This window comes from Chrysemys picta, chromosome 25 (genome assembly GCF_011386835.1).
Source record: "Chrysemys picta bellii isolate R12L10 chromosome 25, ASM1138683v2, whole genome shotgun sequence".
Classification (NCBI taxonomy): Eukaryota; Metazoa; Chordata; order Testudines; family Emydidae; genus Chrysemys; species Chrysemys picta.
The window spans coordinates 13,566,403-13,585,257 of NC_088815.1; the positions used below are offsets into that span (position 1 = coordinate 13,566,403).

The following is an 18,855-nucleotide window of genomic DNA, read 5'->3' on the forward strand; positions in this document are numbered from 1 at the left end:
AGGTCTTGGGGGTATCTGTGCCTGCCTGGCCCTGCCATTCCTGCACCCCCGGCTACTGCTGCTGGGGCAAGAGGCAGCCACTCCACGGATGCTGAGGAGTCCCGCAGGGCCCTGGCTGTGCTCGGAAGTGGGAGTGCCCCATAGCGGCAGGGGCCGGGGGCTCAGAGCTGACTGGTTGGGCATTGCTCAGCCCCGTTAACCCGGTCTGCTAGGCCACGCCAGCCCCTTCTCTCGTCCATCCACCCAGCTGCTGGTGGAGCAGAGAGGGGCTGCCGGACAGGCACTGTCCTAGCATGCTGGCTCTTGGCCCGGCTTCTCCTGTGTCCGTTCAGCTGGGGCAGGACCTGCAGCCAGCAAGGTGGGGGTGAAGCAGAGGGATGCCCAACCCTGCAGCCTTCACCCAGCTCTATGGAAGGGGAGAAGGTTTGAATCCTGCCTTCGAGTGGGCCTGTCCCAGCCCTGCGCCTCCGAGCTCCTGCGCTCAGGCCCAGTTTCCGAAGCAGCCACGTTTCCGGTGCCCAACTTCAGAGCTGGTTCTGGGAGGGGCTGAGCCCCAGGCCCTGAGTGGGAGCTGGGGGTGCTCAGCTCTGCTGTGAATCGGGTCCAAAGGTGGTGCTCCAGCTGTGGGTGTTTTAAGTGGCATGCAGCCCTGGGCACCTAGCTCCTACGCCTCTGCTCCAGCCCCTAGCACAAGGGACGAGGTTGGGTCTGGGTTTTGCCCCCCTCCTAGCGAATCCTGAGCGTGGGGTCCATGGGGCTGTGCTGACCCCCTGTAAGCAAACTGCCTCTGTGCTGCGTAGAGACCAGCTGGCGTCCACCTGAGCTACAATTCAGTCTGGCTGCTCCTGAGGGGCTAGAAACCCCTCACCTGCACTAGCTGTGGTTGGCGGGCAGTTGGGGGATGAGTCGACCCCTCTGTGCTGCTCGCTGGAACCCAGGCTTGTCCAGAGCAGTCAGATAAGAGCCAGGCAGGCAGCTTCCCAGGCGCCAGAGTGCTCCCGCCATGGGCAGGGGCAGCCCGAGGCGCCTACAACTCTCACGGTGCATTGATAAGAGCAGGCCAGGATCTACAAAGCAATCCCCCAGCTGTTCCCACTGTCTGGCCCTGGGCTTCAGGCTGGGCCCTTTGCCCGCTGCAGCAGTGGGCAAGGCTGCTAATCCAGTCTTGGGGAGGCAGGCATGGGAACCATGCTTCCTTGGGAGGCCAGGGCTCCATGCCAGCTTCTGGCAGGGCGTGCTGTGAGACCTGGGCTTGGTACGTGTGTCCCCGAGATTCAGCAAGGCACCTCCCTGCCTTTATCTCCAGCCACCTGCTGTTAGCGCCCCAGCCCTGGGCCGGAGATGGCCACTCCCCAGCGGGTTGGATTGGGTTACGCCTTGCACAGAGCAGCTCCCAGCTGAGCCCGGCTCAGTCTGGCCCAACCCACTGAGGCCAGGGGTAAGGGAGGGAGCAGCTTCCCAGCAGGTCAGTGGGTCCCCCCACAGCCCACTACGGTCTTGGGTCCCAGCTTGAATCCATGTGGTCCATCCCCAGCAGGACCATCCCTGGTCCAACCTTCCTCTCTGCAACTATTCTCTGTCCTTGCTGTCTCTCTTCTCCCCCACAGCCCTTCCTCGAACCCTCTCTCCACCGAGTGCTCCGGGAGGCAGGATTTTCACCCAGGATTCAGCTGGGAGGGAAGCGAAAAGCTGTCGGATAGATGGGCGCCAGCTGAGCCGACCGGCCCAGTTTTAACCATCGGTTGGAATGACACCTCTTTAAACCCAGGGGCCTGCTTCACCACGGCCTGGTGCAGCCCTGAACGCCAGTGCAAAGTGGGAGTGAAATGCTTCCCTGCTGGCTGCGCGGGGCGGGAGATTCACTTCCTCATGGGACTGACAACATGAGGTGCTGGGAGCTGTGAAAATGGCCATGCTCCCCCCCCCCATGGATTCCCTGACTCCAGGGCTCAGCTGCTGCTCACAGCTGCACCCTGTAACCCTGCAGAGAGCAGAGATGAACTCAGCGTCTTGGTGGCAGTTGCACCACCTGAGTGTTAAAGAAGGGGAGGCAGCAACATTTGGGTGAACTCTGACCTCCCTGTGACCCCTCCAAAATCAACCAAGTCTTTACAAAGAAACCCCAGCTCCTTCCCCTTTACTCCTTAGCATTGGGATTGTGTGGAACAGGGGTTCTCAAACTGCATTGCACCACAAGCCCCTTCTGACAACAGAAATTACTACACAGCCCCAGAAGTGGGGATGGGAGCCTGAGCCTGCCCGAGCCCTGATGCCCCAGGTGGGGGGCCCTGCTGCGCAGGACAGGGGGGCCCAAAGCCTAAGCCGCACTGCCCCACACGGGGGGGGGGGAGGGGGGCAAAGCCTGTAACCCTCGAGCTGTAGCGTCAGCCCTGGGTGCCGGGGCTCAGGCTTCAGCTTCGGCCCCAGGAAGTCTAACACCAGCTCTGGCGACCCCATTAACGTGGGGTCACGCACCACAGTTTGAGAACTGCTGGTCCGGAATGTGCAAGAGAACCAGAACCAGCTTGCTTCTGTGGGTGAAAACGGGCTCACAATTTGGGAGGGAAAAGGGGTCCATTTAAAAGGGTTTTAAAATGAGCTGGGTTTTTTTCCTGCATCAGACTTTAAAAAAAAGAAATAAACCCCACGTACCTCAAAGTAGCAAAGAATCCAGCTTTGAGAGCTTGTTTGAAAGAATGTTTTCCATAAGCCCACCCCATGGGTCAGCTCCTCAGTGTTATTGCCAGCTCTCACAATTTGTGCGATATTGGGTGATTTTCTTAAAGCCCCAGCTCCTGGAGTCAGGAGAATATAGGATTAACTCAGCTTTCATTAAGAAGGAAATTTGCCATGTTGTAGTAGACTTCTTGTTCCAGGATATGAAAGAGACAAGGAGGGTGAAGGAATATCTTTTATTGACTCACTTCTGTTGGTGAAAGAGAAGCTTTCAAGCTTGCACGGAGCTCTTCTTCAGGTCTGGGAGCTCTGTGGAGCTCGAAATCTTATCTCTTTCACCCACAGAAGTTGGTGCAATAAAAGATATTACCTCATCCACCTTGTCTCTCGCATTAAAAAATAAGGACGTTTCTAACCCTTCTGCTTGCAGAGAAAAACTTGCCCCTGAGTGTGGCCCTGAAGGCTCAGAAATCAGAAGGCAAAGAAGATGACTCCAATGGGTCATGTTTTGATAAACTCTCATGATTTTAAAGTCACTGTCACAATTTTGGGGGTGTCTGACCCAGAGTTTTGCATGCTCAGGTCCGGCCATACAGAGCTCCACTGTGGAAGAAGATCGGTGCAGAAATGTCTTTCAGTGACTTGCCTAACAGGAAAACCTGACACAATCCAGCAACTCAAGGAGTCTGGCTGGGTTTAGTATCGCTGTTATTTGGGTTATACAGCCTAGGAGCTCCAGTCACGGCCCAGAGCCCCCCTCTGCTAGACACTGCACAGACACAGAACAAAGCACCAGCCCCTGCCTCCAAAACCTTACACTGCAAATACTTAACATCAGGCCAGCTGGTGCCGCCTTCCTTTAGCTCTCCTCTGCTTCCCCTTTTGTGATGGGTTTTTTTTCTGGCTGGTTCCCTGTAGGGAAGTACCTACAACTCAGCCAGCAAGGAGTGGTTGTCCAGCGGTTAGCGCAGGAGCAAGGAGTCAGGTTTCCGACGGGCTAGTTCTGAGGTGTGGTGGAAGTGGAGCGGAGTGGTTAGAACAGGGAGCTGGGACTCAGGATCCGGGGTTCTAGTCCTGGCTCTGATGCTGTCTGGCTGCATGTTCTCAGGCGAGTCCCTGTCCTTGTGCTTCACTTTGTCCCTCTGTTCCCGGGGACAAGTCATGCCCCAAGCCTTGGTTAACGAATGTGTTTACGTGAAGCCCGTTGAGAGGCACCACTCAGTGCAGGAGAAATAGGAGGGTTGCCCAGCCGTTAGCAGGACACGGAGACTGATGGCACGTCAGGGCACATCTGGCAGTCTAGTGAGCGCATCCTCACCCCCCTGCCCCCCCAGCAGCTGCTGAACGGTCAGTGATGGGCTCCAGCCTGAAAACAAACCTGTCCTGGTGTCAGCCGGAGCAGGGCCATGAGCTCACTTCAGGCTGCAGCCGGAGGGATGGAACGTACCAGCCAGTGTGAGCGCTGGCAGTGCAGACAAAGGCCCGTCCAACCGGGGCCACCCTGATCCTGAATATCCTCGCAGGGCCTCTGGGCCTGGCAGCGTGGTGAAATGGGACATGATGGAGTCGGGGCATTAGACCCCAGTGCAGGCGTGTTACAACCAACGCTAGGGACGCTGGATTCAGGCTGAGGAGCGTTCTAGGGTTAGGAGCCGTAGACGCAGTTTTAAGGGCATTGGCTTGTAGGGGCATTGGATCCAGCTGGGTTTAGGTATATTCGCTTCAGGGGCTTTAGAGCCAGATCTCAGTGGATTAGAGGCTTAGGGGCATTAGAGGCCGATCAGGGTGCATGATAGGTTTAGGGACATTAAATCCATGATTGCAGAACTGCTGCCCAAGGCACCTACTTCACGCTCCTCCCCTCCCCGGCAGGTGCCCAGATCCAGGTTTCAGGGTTTATTATTTATTCATTGTTTTTCCCTTGGGCCTGGCCCAGTGCCCGGCTCCTTTGGCCACTGGCAAAGGCCCCAGGTCCCTGCCCCCAGCCGCGCCCAGCAGAGGAGCAGCCCAGCTCCGGGGGGGCTGCAAGGGGGTGCCTCGGCGGCTCCCCCCCCGGCACCATACAAAGCAAGGGGGGGTGAGGGAAAAGGGGGCGCTGTCACTTTAAAGATGCAAATAGTCAGCCAAGAGCAACAGCCCCGCCGGCTGGGCCAATCAGGAGCCGCTCCTGTTTCCTTTTGTAACCACTACCTGCCCACCCGCCAATCCCGAAGGGGCCCCCGCGCGGGTCCCGCCCCCGCTCCAGCCCGGCCGGCGGCGGGGCGGGCAGGCGGCTGCAGCCCGAGCCGGGGCACTGGGTCCGGCTGCGCTCGGCGCCGGGGCTCGGAGAGGTGAGTGCGCCCTGCCCGGGGGCCGGGCTGCTGCTCGGGCCCCCCCTCGGGGCCCGGTCGGGGGTGGGGGTCCCCCCGGAGGTGCCCCCCGGAGGCCTCCCCTGGGATCCCGCCGCTCGTGACCTGCCCTCGCCATGGGGAGCTGCCGCTCCTCTGATCCCCCCCATATAGGGGGCCGCCCCTCCCTTGTACGAGCCGACTGCGCCTCCCTCCCCGCGGCCGATCCCGCGTGGGGTCCCCCTCTGTGGGTCTGGCCGGGGCGTGCACGGGGGTGTCCTGCGGAGACCGGCTGCTCTGAGACCCCTGGCAGGGACTGGCCGCCCCCCGCAAACCTCTCAGTCTGGGGGGCAGGTGCCTGTCTGTCATGGGAAAGGGAGGAAAAAATGAATTCTGTGTGGGGCCACTTTCCCCTCCCTCCTCCGGCTGGTGTCAGTGGGTGTCCGCCCCACTGGGGGCCAGATTCCCCCCTCCCCTGTTTGCTGTGGGCCAGATTTCCCCCCTCCCCCGTTTGCTGTGGTCCCCAGCCCCAGTGTGGGCCAGATTCCCCCTTTTCCACCCGTTTGGTGGCCATGGGCCCCAGCCCCACTGAAGACAATAATCCCACCAGCTGAGGATCTGGCCTGGAAAAATCCAGTGTTTGTCATTAGCAGGCAAGGGCCGGGGGAGGGCGTGAGCCGAGCCAGGTGCTAGGAAGGTGAGACTGGGGGGGGGAGCTCGTGTGTGTGTGTGGGGGGGGGGGCTGGCAGGTGCGTAGCTTCCCTGGGAAGACGCTTTTAATAATTTTTGCAGAGTCCTCTGTGGCGGCCCTGCGGCCGGGGGATTCGCTCCCGAGCTGCCTTAGCCAAGCCACCTGCCTGAAATCTTCCAGCCCTGCAGGTTCAAGGCGGCTGTCTGCGCTCTCGGGTGAAGGCCGTTGGATACGGGGACTCGGAGCTGGGCTCCCCCGTTGTCTGATCCTTGCAGCGGATTCGGATTTCTCATCCCACACCATGGGGGTGTGGAAGGATTTTAGTGTGTGTCGGGGTGTTCTTTAACCCCAACCTTACTTGGCGCGCATGCAGGACGTGATCCCCGTGTGGGGTGAGCGGTTGCCCCTTGGCTGGCTTCAGGCGGGTGCAAGATACCAGCAGGTTTCTGTCTGTCGGGGAAGGGGGGTGGGGAGAACGCCTTCCCAGGCAGTTGTCTCTGCTGAAGCCTGAATGACGGCGAGCTGTCAGGTTGTCTCCGCGCCGCGGCTTGCGTGTGGGAGAAGCAGACCCGAAAGCGCGCCAGCTCGCTAAGCGTTCTTCAGAGGCGCTGTTTAAACGTTCTGTTTCTCTTTCATCTGCCACGCACATGGAAGCACGCGCCGTTTGATATCTCTGACGTGGGGCGACAGGGAGCGCTCGCTGGATGTGGCTTGTGGGCGGCCGCCGGGAGCACTCGCTGGGGTGGGTTGTGTGCTGCACGCCCTTCGGAGCGAAGTGGCTCATGGATGGCCTGAGCTCTCCTTGCAAATGCACGGATCCTCGCCTTTGAATGAAGGGCTGACGCTCAGGTGGGTGGAAACGTTTCGGGAGGGGGAGAGCAGCTGCGTTTGTTGGCATCTGGCCTGGGATGACCCACGGTTTCCTTGACCCGTTGCCCCTGGAGCGAGTGGGCGGTGGGGGCTTTGAGGTCCATCGTGCCTCTCTGCCCCTCCCGGGATGCGTCCGCAGTGACCTTCTTGCATATTTCATTCCCTGGGGTGCTCCAGTTGTCTGGGCCTTGTGCCCTTTGTCATCTCGGTTGTTGAGGATCCTTTGAGAGTCCGCGCCGTGACTGGATCCTGGGAAACACCGTTGCTGGGGCTGGTGCTTCAGGCTGGTGGGGCTGGCTTTGCTCCCTGCCCCTTTCTGACGAGCTCCAGTAATATTGCTCCGCATCTCCCGGCTCCCACCTGCTCTGGTGCCGATCTGAGCGGGGTTTGAACCTGCGATCTTCAGCCCAGACCTGGGTGAGCCAAAGGGGTAATGCCATTAGCTGGTACCAGTAGTAGAGTGTTATCCTCCATGCACCGGCCACTAGAGGGCAACGTATTGCCCACTTTGCAAGCATGGCACATGCTGAGTGGGGAAGTGGGAAGTGCTGCCAAGTCTTGCTCTAGTCCTAGGCTGGTAGAGTAGTACAGGGCTGGCACGCAGTGGCTCCCAGACCGGGCCATCCATGGCTGTGGCTAAGGGAGGGCCCGTTTGCCTCCTCAAACATAGATGCTAGATCTGCTGAGAGCTCTGGAGCCCTGCCGGTCCTGGGCAGAGCTTTCAGGCCAGTTCTGAAGCCCGGCACCTTGAGCCGTAAAGCTCCTAGTTTGGGACCGTCGATGGGAAGGGTTGAAAGCCTCGTGGGCTGCTTTGTAAGGTAGTGGGAAAGGGCTCGCTCTGCCGCTGAGAGCTTGGCTCTGCGCTGGGGCATGTTCTCCTATTGCAGCTTCTCCCTGTGCCTGGATCTGAGCCGGGGAAAACCTGCTATGCCAGCGACTGAAGGAAGCTGACTGGCAGTACCAGAGCTAGAGCCCTGGCAGGCTTTGTGCCCTGGCATTTGGGGGGGAGGGGCAGGGCCAAGCATGCCCGGGGGCGGGGGGAGCTTCCTGATGCAAATTTGCTGTGATACCAGTTGCCCGGGGAGGTTTGGCAGCTGCTCCGGGAAGGGGGTGAGATCGGGGCCTGGTGTGCTCATTTCCTGCATCCACGCGGGAGGCACGGGCAGTGCCAGGCTGCTGAGACGAACGCTTGTTGTTTGTTTCTGTGTTAATCTGCTCCAGCGCACTGCCCAGTGCCCCGTAGGCCCAGCCCTGCGCATCTTCCTCTTGTGTCTTATTCAGGCCTTGCCCAGAGTGGCAGCTTGGCCTGGAATGACCCCGTGGAGCAGTGCAGCTTGTGTGGCTAGCTGGGAGAGCTAAATTCCTTCCCCAGCTCGGGCCCCCCCTCCCGGGGCCGGGCTGGGAGCTGCACAGCTGGGTGCTGGGTTCCGGAGACGTCTCTCCGTGGCTGTAACTGGGGCGCCTGGAAAAGCAAAGGCAGGCGTGCGTTCGTGTGCCTAGAGCAGGGGCCTCGGGATCGGGGGTGCGGGGGGTTGGAATGCCTGTGCCCTAGAGATCAGGGCATCCATGTGGGAGAGGATTCCTGGATACCGTTCCAGGCCCTGCCATGGACTTGACTGATTTCAGGCAAGTCACTTCCCCTGGCTGGGCCTAACTCGGCCCTGGCATAAGCTGGCAGGACTCTGATGGGCTCTAGGCGGAGGGATGCCTCTGGGAGCGGGTGGCAGTAAGAGGGAGGTAGCCAGCAGGAGGTCAAAGCCGTGGGAGGACACCGCAGTTTGTAGCTCTGGCTTGAGTGAGCAGGTGACGGCAAAGGACGGGAGGGAGCTCGGAAGCCTGGTAAGGCGGGTGAGAGCTAAGAACACCCTGGTGGAGATGAGGCCTAAGGGCAAAGTTTTGGTTGGGTGCTGGGCTGGCTGGTCCCAGGGTCGTGGTGGAGAGAAGCCAGCGGGGTTAGGGGATCAGGTTTGTATCCCCAAGGAGCCCCAGCGATGGTCCCGGCCTAGCGACACCTGGCCAGCTTCCCCAGGACCAGCCTGTGGGCTTTGGACGAGGCCCCTGCTCGCTGGGGCCCCTTTCTCGCCCGTCTCCTGGCCCTGGGTTAGTTTGTGGCTTGTCAGTTCGGCTGAGCGCCAGGGACCGGGGCTGGAGCGACCCAGGGCCGAGGAGCTGCTGGGCGGGGGGTGCTGGAGTTCGTCTCGGTGCCTAGAACTGCCGTGGCGGGGGCATGAAAGGAGCCAGCAGGAGGCGTCGCGTCCTGGGTTATGGTTCCAGGGTGGGCTGGCAAGCAACGTGCCCCACTCCCCCCATCTCTGTCCCCTCCTCCTCTGCTGGGGCACGGGGACCGGGGAGCCCTCCAGCCAGCGCCCTGCCCCACCATCCCCTCGCGACTCATCCTAGGATGTGGGATGGTGCTGGGCCTCTTGGATGCTCAGGGAGGGAAGGCTGGTTTGAGCGGCCCCAGCTGGAGAGAAAGGACCTAGGTGTCCAACTCCCCAGCCAGGTGCACACAATGGGCCTGATGCACAAGCCCCTCCTTGAGAGCTTCTGTTGCCTATGGGAGGGGTAACTCAGGGACCTGCACCCACTCTGCCCCCCCCCCCCAAACTGTGCCAAGTACCCTCAAGAAGATACAAGTACCTTGAACCAGGTACTCTGCTCTAGAAGTCGCTGGGGGCATGCGGCGGGGCCAGGCCTTGGGCGAGCAGGGGGCAGCGCTCGGGGTGGGGACCTGGTACTGAGAAGGGCGGGGAGGTGGCTGGAGGGAGGGGTTATCCCCATGTTTAAGGCAGGCTCTGTGCTCCCTGCCCTGCTCTGCCTGGGCTGAGGTTAATGTTTACACCCCAACCCCTGATATCCCCTGGCCGGGGCGGACACGTCTGGGTCTGGGGACTCCCTGGGGGCCGGTGCTGCTGGACCCGATCAGGCTGCGCCCCCTCCCCCCCCATGTTTGCTTTGTTCCTTGCGCTCTGGGCCTTTTCCATCTTCTGTGGGTTAACGTTAGTGCTTATAAAATGGAGAGATTGGCAGCGCGGGTGGGTGTTGTGCAAGCTTCCCTCTGCGACAGTTTGAATGTACCCCCCCCCCCCCGCAGCCCCTGGCAGAGCTCGGCTGAGGCCCCGCAGTCCTGACCCACAGCCCCCTGCCATCCCAGCGCCCTCCGTGGGCTGGCGCTGTACCTGTCCCTAAATGCCGGGCTGACTCCAGCGGGTGTGACTCCCCACCCCAGCTCCAGGCTGTGTTTGCGCCCCCTGCAGGTCAGATCCTGGCAGTATGAGTCTGGCACCGGCCCTGGGGCACCCCGGGGGAGTCACAAGGCAGCTAGGGCCTGTCGATCCCTCTGACTCCCTTCCATGCTGCCAGGTGACCAGCGTCTGCTGGGCCTGTGCTGGCGGACATGGCACCAGCGCTGACTGCTGCCCGTTGCCATGTGGGTGCCATACCGTGGCCTGAGCCACGCCTTGCCAGCCTCTGTGGGAGGTGTGCATAGAAGATCCCAGTCCGCCTGGCAAGGCGGAGGGGTGGGGGCATTGTGAGACCTGATCTGGGGGTCTTATGGCTCAGATGCAGAGCTCCAGGGTGCAGCCTGCGTTGAACTGCCCTGGGGAGCTTCCATCCCTTCTGCAGCCGGGGGCTGTGTCCATCCCAGCCTGCTGTGGGGGTTCCCTGCTCGTTGGTGTGTGCCGCGTTGCTGTGCGCGGTTAAACAGCCTCCGTCCCAGAGGTGGCTGCATTTCACCGATGAGCAGGGATCACGTTGGCCGAGGCGCGGGGGGAAAGAGGAGGGACTATAGAAATAGGAACCCTTTGGTTGGCACAGTGCCCTCCAGGCTGGGAATGGGAGCAGGCTCTGACCACCCCACCCCCAACAGTTGCAGCGGATCCTTGACACCCTTGGGACGCCGAAGCCCGTCAGAGAAGAGGGCTGGTGGAGTCATCCCCTCTGCCTGGCAAGGGGCTGTACAGGGGATGCCAGGCTGCCCAGCTCTTGGGTGCCATCCCCGCGCTGCCATGGGTGCATCGGGGAATCTCTGGCCCGTCTAGGATAGTCTTGCTGCAAAGCCCGTCCCCATTTGGTGTAAGGGTGTGCTTGGCTGGCGTCCCAGCATTGGCAGAGGGGCCTCTGGCTTCCTCCCCCTGCCCGGCAGGTGCCCCCTGTTGATTCCCGAGCCCACAGGCCGAGCAGGGCAGCGGGTTTGATCGATTTCCACGCTGGGTCATTGCTCCCAGAGTGGATTCCGCTCGGCTCCTGCCTGGGCCCCCCTCCCTGCTCCTGTGCCCGGCCCCACGTCTGCGCACATGAGGCTGCTGTGGAGAGGCAGGGCTAGCAGGGACGGCAAGCCCCATCTCACTGGGTGTCTCCGGTAGAGCGGACGGTGGTGGTGGTGGTGGGGGTGAGTGTGACTAGGCCGGAGGCAGCGGGGCGTGGTGGGTAGAGCATTGGCCGGGGACTCTGGAGCTCTGAGTTCTATTCTCGGCTCTGCTGTGTGACCTCAGGCAAGTCGCTTTCCCTCTCTGTGCCTCAGTTTCCCCTACCCGTTTTCCTCCTTTAGAAAGTGCCCTGAGCCCCGGGGATGGGAGGTGGTAAGTGTGTAGAACAGCCCCACATGTGTGGGAGGGGCAGACGTGGCTGGCGGGGGGGGGCTGGCTCTCCGGGTTGAGACTTGCCCATTCGTGTCACGCATGCGCCAGCCAGACGAAAAGAGGAGCTGGGGCGCCAGGCTGGGCCGGGGACGTGGGCGGGGGCAGCAGGCACTCACAGGTGTTGGTTCTGCTTAACTGGCCTGTGGGCCCCCCCGGGCCCCTGCAGCGGAAGTGGTGCTGTGCTAACTTCTGGTTTCTCTCTCTCAGCAGCGCTGGGTCCCCCAGGAGGACAGAGCCGAGGATGAACCAGCCGGGACTGTGCGCCTGTCAGCGCTGGGTGAGTTTGGTGGCCCTGGGGGGCCCAGGGGGCTGGCCCTGCTGCAGATGGGGCCAGAGCTCAGCACCGGGGCAAGAACCAAGCAGCTTGCCCCCCGCCCAACCCAAGGCCCGAAAGAGAGAAGGAAAAAACTGAGCACGCAAAGATTTTCTAGTTTCCTGTTTTTCTCTCCTGCGCCGCCGCGGAGGGGGAGGGGGAGGCTGGGAGGAGAGCTGTGGGGGCTGTGACCGAGTCCAGGGAATGGGGCTGCCCCCACGGACCGCGGGGAACTAGAGACCTCACGGGAGCAGGTGCTATGGGGGCGGTTACAGGCCAGCCAGGTGCGCCCCCACCCCTGGGCTAGAGGACTAGGGATCCGGCGGGCTGTGTGGGTCTCTGCAGAGTCGTGCCTGTGCATCGCCTTGTTATATGGCCCAGGGATCCCCTCTGTGCCGGGGGCTCCAGCAATCCGGCGGGCGCGGCTGGGAGCCAGGACTCCTGGGTTCTCTCCCCAGCGCTGAGAAGGGAGTGGGATTTAGTGGCTAGGATGGGGGAAGAGAGAATTGGGAGTCAGGACTCCTGGGTTCGGTTCCCTTTTCTGACTCGCTCTGCAACGCCCTGCCCCTGTGCCTCAGTTTCCCCATGGGGAAGGTGCCCCAGGCGTGAGGCGGTTTGGTGAGCGGCTGCCTGTGAAGCTCTGTGACACGGCGGGCGGAGGTGCTGCGGGAGCACAGCGGAGCCTCATTCATTATTCAGCCGCGTATCCGGTGTCAGTGCTGGCCGCGTTCTTCAAGCGTCCAGCCCCTGGGTCCTCGCCATAGCGTTTAGCACCTGCTCGCTGCCTGGTGCTGATCAGCCCTCCTTGTTGGCTTGTGCCAGCCCCGAGGGAGGCTCCCTGCGTGCGGGGACTCGCGGCCGGGGTCCAAAACCTCCTCGGGTTCGGAGAGAGCCACCCTGCACTCACCACCCGGTGCCCCAGGGCAGTGGCTGCTCCAGGACCAGAGCGGGTGTCTGGGTGGCAGGGCCGGCCCTGTTGAGGAGTGCGAGGACAGGGCGGCACGCGCAGGCACAGCCGCTCTTTGGGCTCCAGCGAGTGTGGGATACAAAGAACGGCCTGTTTCCATGGCTACGGCAGCCCGGGGTCTGGGAGCTGATTAGTTTTGAAAAGGAATGTGCACCCCGTTCCAAAGCGCTTCGCCCCCGTTAGACCCTAGCTCTGCCCCCGAGCATCACGTGGGTGCGGCTGATCCCCGCTAGCCTTCGGGGAGGCTGGCCAGTCCTGCTTCAACTGGGGAAACTGAGGCACAGGGGTGCACTGACTCATGCAGGGAGTCGGTGGCAGAATCCGAGATGGAACCCAGGTCTCCCGAGGTCTTGTCTGCAAGCTGCCCTTGTGAGAGGCTCTGTGCCTGGGGGGGGGTGGGGAAACTGAGGCACTGGAACAGTTAATCATTACAAGTCTGGTAGAGCTGGGAATAGAACTCGAGTCTGGAGTCCCAGTTCCCTCCAGCTCTAACCACTAGATCCCATTTCCTCCTGGAGTTGGGAATAGAACCCAGGAGTCCTGATGCCCCGCTTGCCTTGCTTTAACCGCTCGAGCACGTTCCCACCCTTGGAGGATTGTGTATCACACCCATTCCCCGGTGTCCCCGTGGGCCTGTCCCCTTGTCGTCTCGTTAAGCAGCTCCCCCCTCCCCCGAGCAGAGATCTCTCTGTCCCGCCGTGCTCCCTGTGGGGCGTGACGGGAAGAAGCCTGCCTGGCATCACCTGATCTCTGTGTTTGCTCCAGAGGCCGGAGAGCTGAGCTGTGGGATCCGGGAGGGAGCGTCGTCCCGCCCAGCTCCAAGATGTCCTGTTTTGGGGAACATTTCTGGGTAAGTGTCTCCTTTGGGGGCGTGGGGGGGACACACTCTGAGCTTTGCGATTCAAATGGAGCCGGGTTGTTCACACGCATCCTTGGAGGGATGGGTCCTGTCCATAAACCCCAGAGCTGAGCGGGGAGCAATTGCTGGGGAAGCTGGGGGCAGCCCAGGTGGAGGGAGAGCCTAGCAGGACGACATATCCCAGCGTGCATTGCTCCCCCTCCATGGCTCTGGTCTGCCAGGTTTGCAGCCCCTGGCGCTGGCATGGGGCTGGATCTGTTCCCACCAGACAGGGCCCTTCCCGCGGCGGAGCGCTGAGGCCCTGCTCCGGAATCGGATCTGCGTGGAGGACGGGGGGCTATGTTCCTTCTCTGGCTCCAGCTGGTGCCTGCTGCCTCCTTGGGTCCCGAAGCAGAGCTGGGCCCTGGCTGCGTCGGGTGGGTCTGGGTCTGCGCCTGGCCTGGACAGTGGCTGGGGTGGGGCTGGCTTGGGAGGCTGCTGGACACTAGCTCTGGCCAGCCCTGGGAGATGCCCACCGCGGGGCGTTGCAGGGACAGTTTGCCACCGCTAATTGATTAGACTCTCCAAGGCAAGACACCGGGATCTCGTTACTTGCCGGAAGCTGCTTTAGGGACTGGGGAGAGGCGTTTGTGTGCTGCATTTAAATCCCTTTGCCCAATGGGGCCAGGGGAAGGCTGCATGCTGGGTTGGAGGGGTCAAATGAATTCAGAGGAAGGAGTGCTGGGTTGTTGGCCAGGCTGGGCACAGAAGAGAGAGGGGTGCAGAGCCAGGCCTGGACTCTGGCTGGCAGAATCCTGCAGGGCACATGGCCAGAGTTTTCACTAGCCTGACGACTGATCGTAAAGCCCTTCCCCAGGAAAGCTACTGGAGTCTCATCCCCATTACACAGCTGGGAAACTGAGGCAGTAATTTGCCTGAGGTCCCGCAGCAAATTGGTGGCAATGCTGGGAAGAGAACCCCGGAGTCCTGACTCCCCTTGCACCGGACTCCGTCTCCTAGGCCGTGCTGCCCTTCTGTCGGTTGGAAACGTGGGGCTGAACGTCCCTGCTGCACACTGGGACTGTCCCTGTGGGTGTGGCCCAGGGGACGTAGGCTGTCCCTGGTGCAGAGCTGCGGGGAGAGGCTCCATGAACAATTGGGCTGTGGTGCAGCCCAGAGGCCGGGGGCCGTGATGGCCATGGGTCTGCTGGCCCCGAGTTCCCCGGCTTGGGTGGCTCTGACCATCTGGTGCGTTGTAACACCCCGTCTGGGCTTCCCCTCGCCCCGTCCACGCCCACTCTGCCAAAAAGGGGGATTTCCAGGCTCTCTGCTCTGGGGATGGATGTGTGTGTGTGTGTGTGTGTGGGGGGGGTTCTTTCCTCCAGCCATGGGAAGTTAGGGGCTCTCCACCTCTGCAGCTCGCTGATGGGAAGGGAAACAGCCCTGGGAGGGCCGCGGAGCTGCCGAAATACCTTGGTGATGGATGCACGTTGTGTGGGGAGATGCGGGCCCCGCTGCTGCCCTGCAGGCAGTCACAGGCTAGGCCTGGTTGCGCTGGGGAGATTTCTAACCAGCTGGAGCCGTGATGGGGGAAGATCTGCCCCAGGTACAGGTGCAAGGAGCCCATTAGACTCTGGGTGGGGGTAGATGTGGAGAGAGCACAGATCTGGGAGCCAGGAGATGGGCTATGCTGCGGTTCTGCTCCTCCCCCGCGTGGGCTGCTCCGGTGTGGCTAGCTGGGGGCGTTGGCCTGTCCAGAGACTGGCGTGCCTGGTATGGCTGCAGGGCACATGCCCGCTGCTGCCCAGTCCACTGGGATGGGAGGGGGGCAGCCCCCCGCCTGCGCATTGGGGGTGAGCCGTGAGCAGGTCTGGGTCGCTTCCATCTCTCGGGCCTGGGCTGGGTGGGCCTGGCTCGGATGTGAACCGACACCAGCCTGCTGCCTGGTCCGAGCGCGCCCAGCCTGGTGCCGCCTGCCTGCAGCCGGGCCTCACGCAGCGCCCGGGAAGTGTGGGGGGGTGTCTCCGTTCTTCCCCCCCAAAATGATGCCCCCTCCCTTGCGTTCCTCAAACCAGATCCAGTTTATAAGCAGGAGGGCAAAGTTGTAGCTAGGCAACCCCATAGCAACGGGACCTGGGTGCTGGTGCCAGCCCCATGCGCTGGTCTCTCCTTGCTGCCCCGACGGTCTGCCAGGCAGCTTTCTTAAAGCGACAGTGCCCCCTTTCCCTCCCCCACCCCCACCTGGAATCTCCAGAGGCAGGGGTGCAGGGCAGGGGGCTGCCAAGGACCTGGGGACCGGATCTGGGCCATGCCGACCGCAGCCCAGCTTGGAAAGGCTGGGGGTGGATGGTATATGCCAGAGCTGGGCCTAGAACCCAGGAGTCCTGCCTCCCTTGCCTTACCTTCCTGCCTCCCACCTCTGCCCCGGCTGGTACACCCCACTTCTTCCCCGGCGTGGGGTGGGGTCAGATTTCCCCCATGTCCTGCGCTTCCAGCCTGTCTCCCCAGGAGCTGTGGCTCCCGCTTCATGGGGCGGGAACGGGCTGGCCACGGGCACTTGTGAGCTCACCCGCCAGGTGCCCACATCCCCCCTCGGTAACCGGCCCAGGATATGGGGTGGTCTGGATATGGGGTGTGTTCCAGTGGCATTGCCCACCCATCCCCCTTCTCCCCTGCTGCAGGATGTGGGGCCCCCCCGACCCATGGGCATTTCATACCCAGCTCCAGCACAGAGCCGGGGAGCGCTGTTACCCAGGCCTCTTCCCTCCCTGCCCAGCCCTGGCCGTGGTGCCCGCCGCTTGGCCGGGGGGAGTTCCAGGAGGAGCTGAGGTAGCGGGAAGGTGCATCTGTACGATCCCCACCCCAGAGTGTGAGTGGGAGCCCTCCCAGCTTCCCGCACGGCGCTGGCACCACGTGCTTCTTGGAGCTTGGCACCGAGCAGGTGCCGGCCCCTCTCCCTGCACGGCACTGCCTGGACTCCTGCTTTTCTGCACAGCAGCTGTGGGGCAGCACCACCCCCCCCCCCGCCCACCAGCGTTGAGGGGCAGCCAAGTGGCTGGTTTGTTTACAAGAAGGCGGGAGGGGGAGGGGGCGGCTGTTCTGGGGGAAGGGGTGAAATAGTCCAGGGGATCCTAGAGCTGGGGGAGGGCAGCCCCACGGAGCAAGTGCTGGGGAGGGTTGGCAAATGCCATCCTGCCACCTTGCCCCCCACGGCCGCTGCTGTGTGCTAGTGGCCACGGGGGCTCCCTGGCAAACGCTGAGCCGGGGGGGTGGGCAGAGTTCAGACTGGGGGAGCTGGGGCTGTTGATCGGGGGGAGGGAAGGCAATGGGCAGTGACTGGGGGGGGGGACGACCCCCTGTGGGGTCCTGCCTGGCCTGTAGGTGCCCCTGCCCCTGAAGCCCACCGGAGAGCGCCTGGGGGCCGGGTCTGCCCCCTTCACCCTCTGCTCTCTGCCGCCTGCTGCAGGGAGAGAAGAACCAGGGCTTCGACGTGCTCTACCACAACATGAAGCACGGGCAGGTCTCCACCAAAGAACTGGCCGACTTCATCCGCGAGAGGTAGGGCCGGGGGAAGGGGGCGACTGGGCCCCCGCCACACGGCGTGGCGCGTCCCGCCCCGGGGGTGGAGCTGGGCCCGCCAGGGCCCTGGGGCTGTCTCTGCCGTTCCCCGCCCCCCGGGCACTGCCCATTCACTCCCCTCATGCTTTCCCCGCCCTCTGCTTCCAGGGCCACCGTGGAGGAGACTTATGGCAAGTCCATGGCCAAGCTGGCTAAGATGGCCACCAACGGCACGCAGCTCGGGTGAGTGAGGAAGTGAGCTGCGGCGGGGGGGGCTGCGTGTCTGAGCCCCGTCGCTGTGTGAACCTCCTACTGCTGGAATACCCCCCCCCAGCAGCATGAACCTTGTGGAGATGGGGGGTCCCCTCCCCTGTATCTTCCAATGCCCCCATCCGCTCCCCAATCCTGGCAGGGGGGGCACTCCTTTGGCCCCACTCAGCGCTGGCCACCGGGGGGGTGCCGATGGGACCCAGACCCGGTGGCCCATCCCAGGGTGGCACGAGGTCTCTGTTGGGGGACAGGGGTCCTGCTCTCAGCGCCTGCGTCTCCGCCCCGGCAGGACGTTCGCGCCGCTCTGGGAGGTGTTCCGGGTCTCCTCCGACAAGCTGGCGCTCTGCCACCTGGAGCTGGTGAAGAAGCTGCAGGACCTGCTGAAGGAGATCGCCCGCTACGGGGAGGAGCAGGGCAAGGCGCACAAGAAGGTACCCGCCGCCCCAGCTACAATCCTGCCCCTTACGCCCGTTGGGCTGCCGTCAGCGTGGCTGCCTGGGTGCCAGGCGCTCACAGAGCGGGGAGCCCTGCCCGGGCACCTGCCTGCACCTGGCTCTCGCTGGGCCCGTCGCCCCTCGCCTGGCAGGCTGAGATGCCAAGGGCTGAAAGGGCCCGGAAAGTCTAATTACCCGCTCCCCACTGGGGGCGTCCCTAGGACAGGGGCATTTGTGAGGGAGCTCCCCTGCCCCCCCCACGTCTCCAGGCCCCTCTCTTGCCCCCCCCCAGTCCAAGGAGGAGGTGTCGGGGACCCTGGAGGCCATCCAGCTGCTGCAGGGCGTCGCCCAGCTGGTGCCCAAGTCCAAGGAGAATTATCAGAGCAAGTGCCTGGAGGCCGAGCGCCTGCGCCGGGAGGGAACCAACCAGAAGGAGCTTGACAAGGTACTGGGGGTAAGGGGCTGGGGGTGGGCGGCTGGTGGCAGGGGGCAGAAGGGGGCTGTGGCCCATCACTCGGGGGGCTGACTGGCATGGGCGGGCTGGGGTGATTGTGGCAGGGCAGTGCCCCCTTGACGAGGGGGGATTGCCCCGGCGCCCGCTCCCCGTGGCAGGGCAGAGCAGCTGGGCCATCGCTCCCACTCCCCTTCTGTCCTGCCCCCGCCAGGCTGAGCGGAAGTCGAAGAAAGCGGCTGAGGCCCTGCGCCGCGCAGTGGAGAAGTACAACATCGCCCGGGCCGACTTTGAGCAGAGGATGCTGGACTCGGCCGTGGTAAGTGAGGAGGTGGGTGCGGGGGCAAGGACACGGTGGGGGGGGGCAGGGGCAGCCATTGGAGGGTGTGGGGGCAGAGGGCATCTGGCTCAAGTCTCATTCGGGGCAGTGTGGGGCTGGGAGGGGGGCACCATCCCGCAGGGGTCCAGCTGGGCTGGGGGGGGATCGCTGGGAGCTCCAGCCTCTGCACAGCCCACCCCCCTAACTGCTCTCTTCCCCCCCCCCCCCCGCGCAGCGGTTCCAGGAGCTGGAGGAGATCCACCTGCGCCACATGAAAGGGCTGATCAGCTCCTACTCGCACTCCGTGGAGGACACGCACGTGCAGATCGGACAGGTGAGCGCCGCGGGGGGTGTGTGTGCACTGGCGTGGGGGTGAGCTGTGGGGAGGGGGGCGGGGGCGTGCACTGGGGCGGGGGGGAGAGCTGTGGAGAGGGGGGCGGGTGTGTGCACTGGGGCGGGGGGGAGAGCTGTGGAGAGGGGGGCGGGTGTGTGCACTGG

General features: G+C 63.1%; 1 protein-coding gene across 6 annotated transcripts in view; it reads left to right on the top strand.

Moving 5' to 3' along the window:
* Positions 1-171: 171 nt before the first annotated feature.
* FCHO1 (FCH and mu domain containing endocytic adaptor 1) overlaps positions 172-18,855 on the top strand; it is a 31,537-nt gene continuing 12,853 nt past the window's right edge. The window contains exons 1-9 of one of the 6 annotated variants that reach the window (XM_065578301.1): positions 172-5,006; positions 11,415-11,484; positions 13,253-13,337; positions 16,792-16,883; positions 17,052-17,126; positions 17,443-17,584; positions 17,880-18,032; positions 18,253-18,357; positions 18,593-18,691. In XM_065578301.1, the coding sequence (XP_065434373.1) occupies positions 13,311-13,337; positions 16,792-16,883; positions 17,052-17,126; positions 17,443-17,584; positions 17,880-18,032; positions 18,253-18,357; positions 18,593-18,691 (693 nt within the window). In that variant the 5' untranslated portion in view covers positions 172-5,006; positions 11,415-11,484; positions 13,253-13,310. Of the gene's footprint in view, positions 5,007-5,061; positions 6,544-11,414; positions 11,485-13,252; positions 13,338-16,791; positions 16,884-17,051; positions 17,127-17,442; positions 17,585-17,879; positions 18,033-18,252; positions 18,358-18,592; positions 18,692-18,855 lie in introns of those variants that run through there. The other 5 variants (XM_065578302.1, XM_065578303.1, XM_065578304.1 and 2 more) reach the window with 5 other exon arrangements.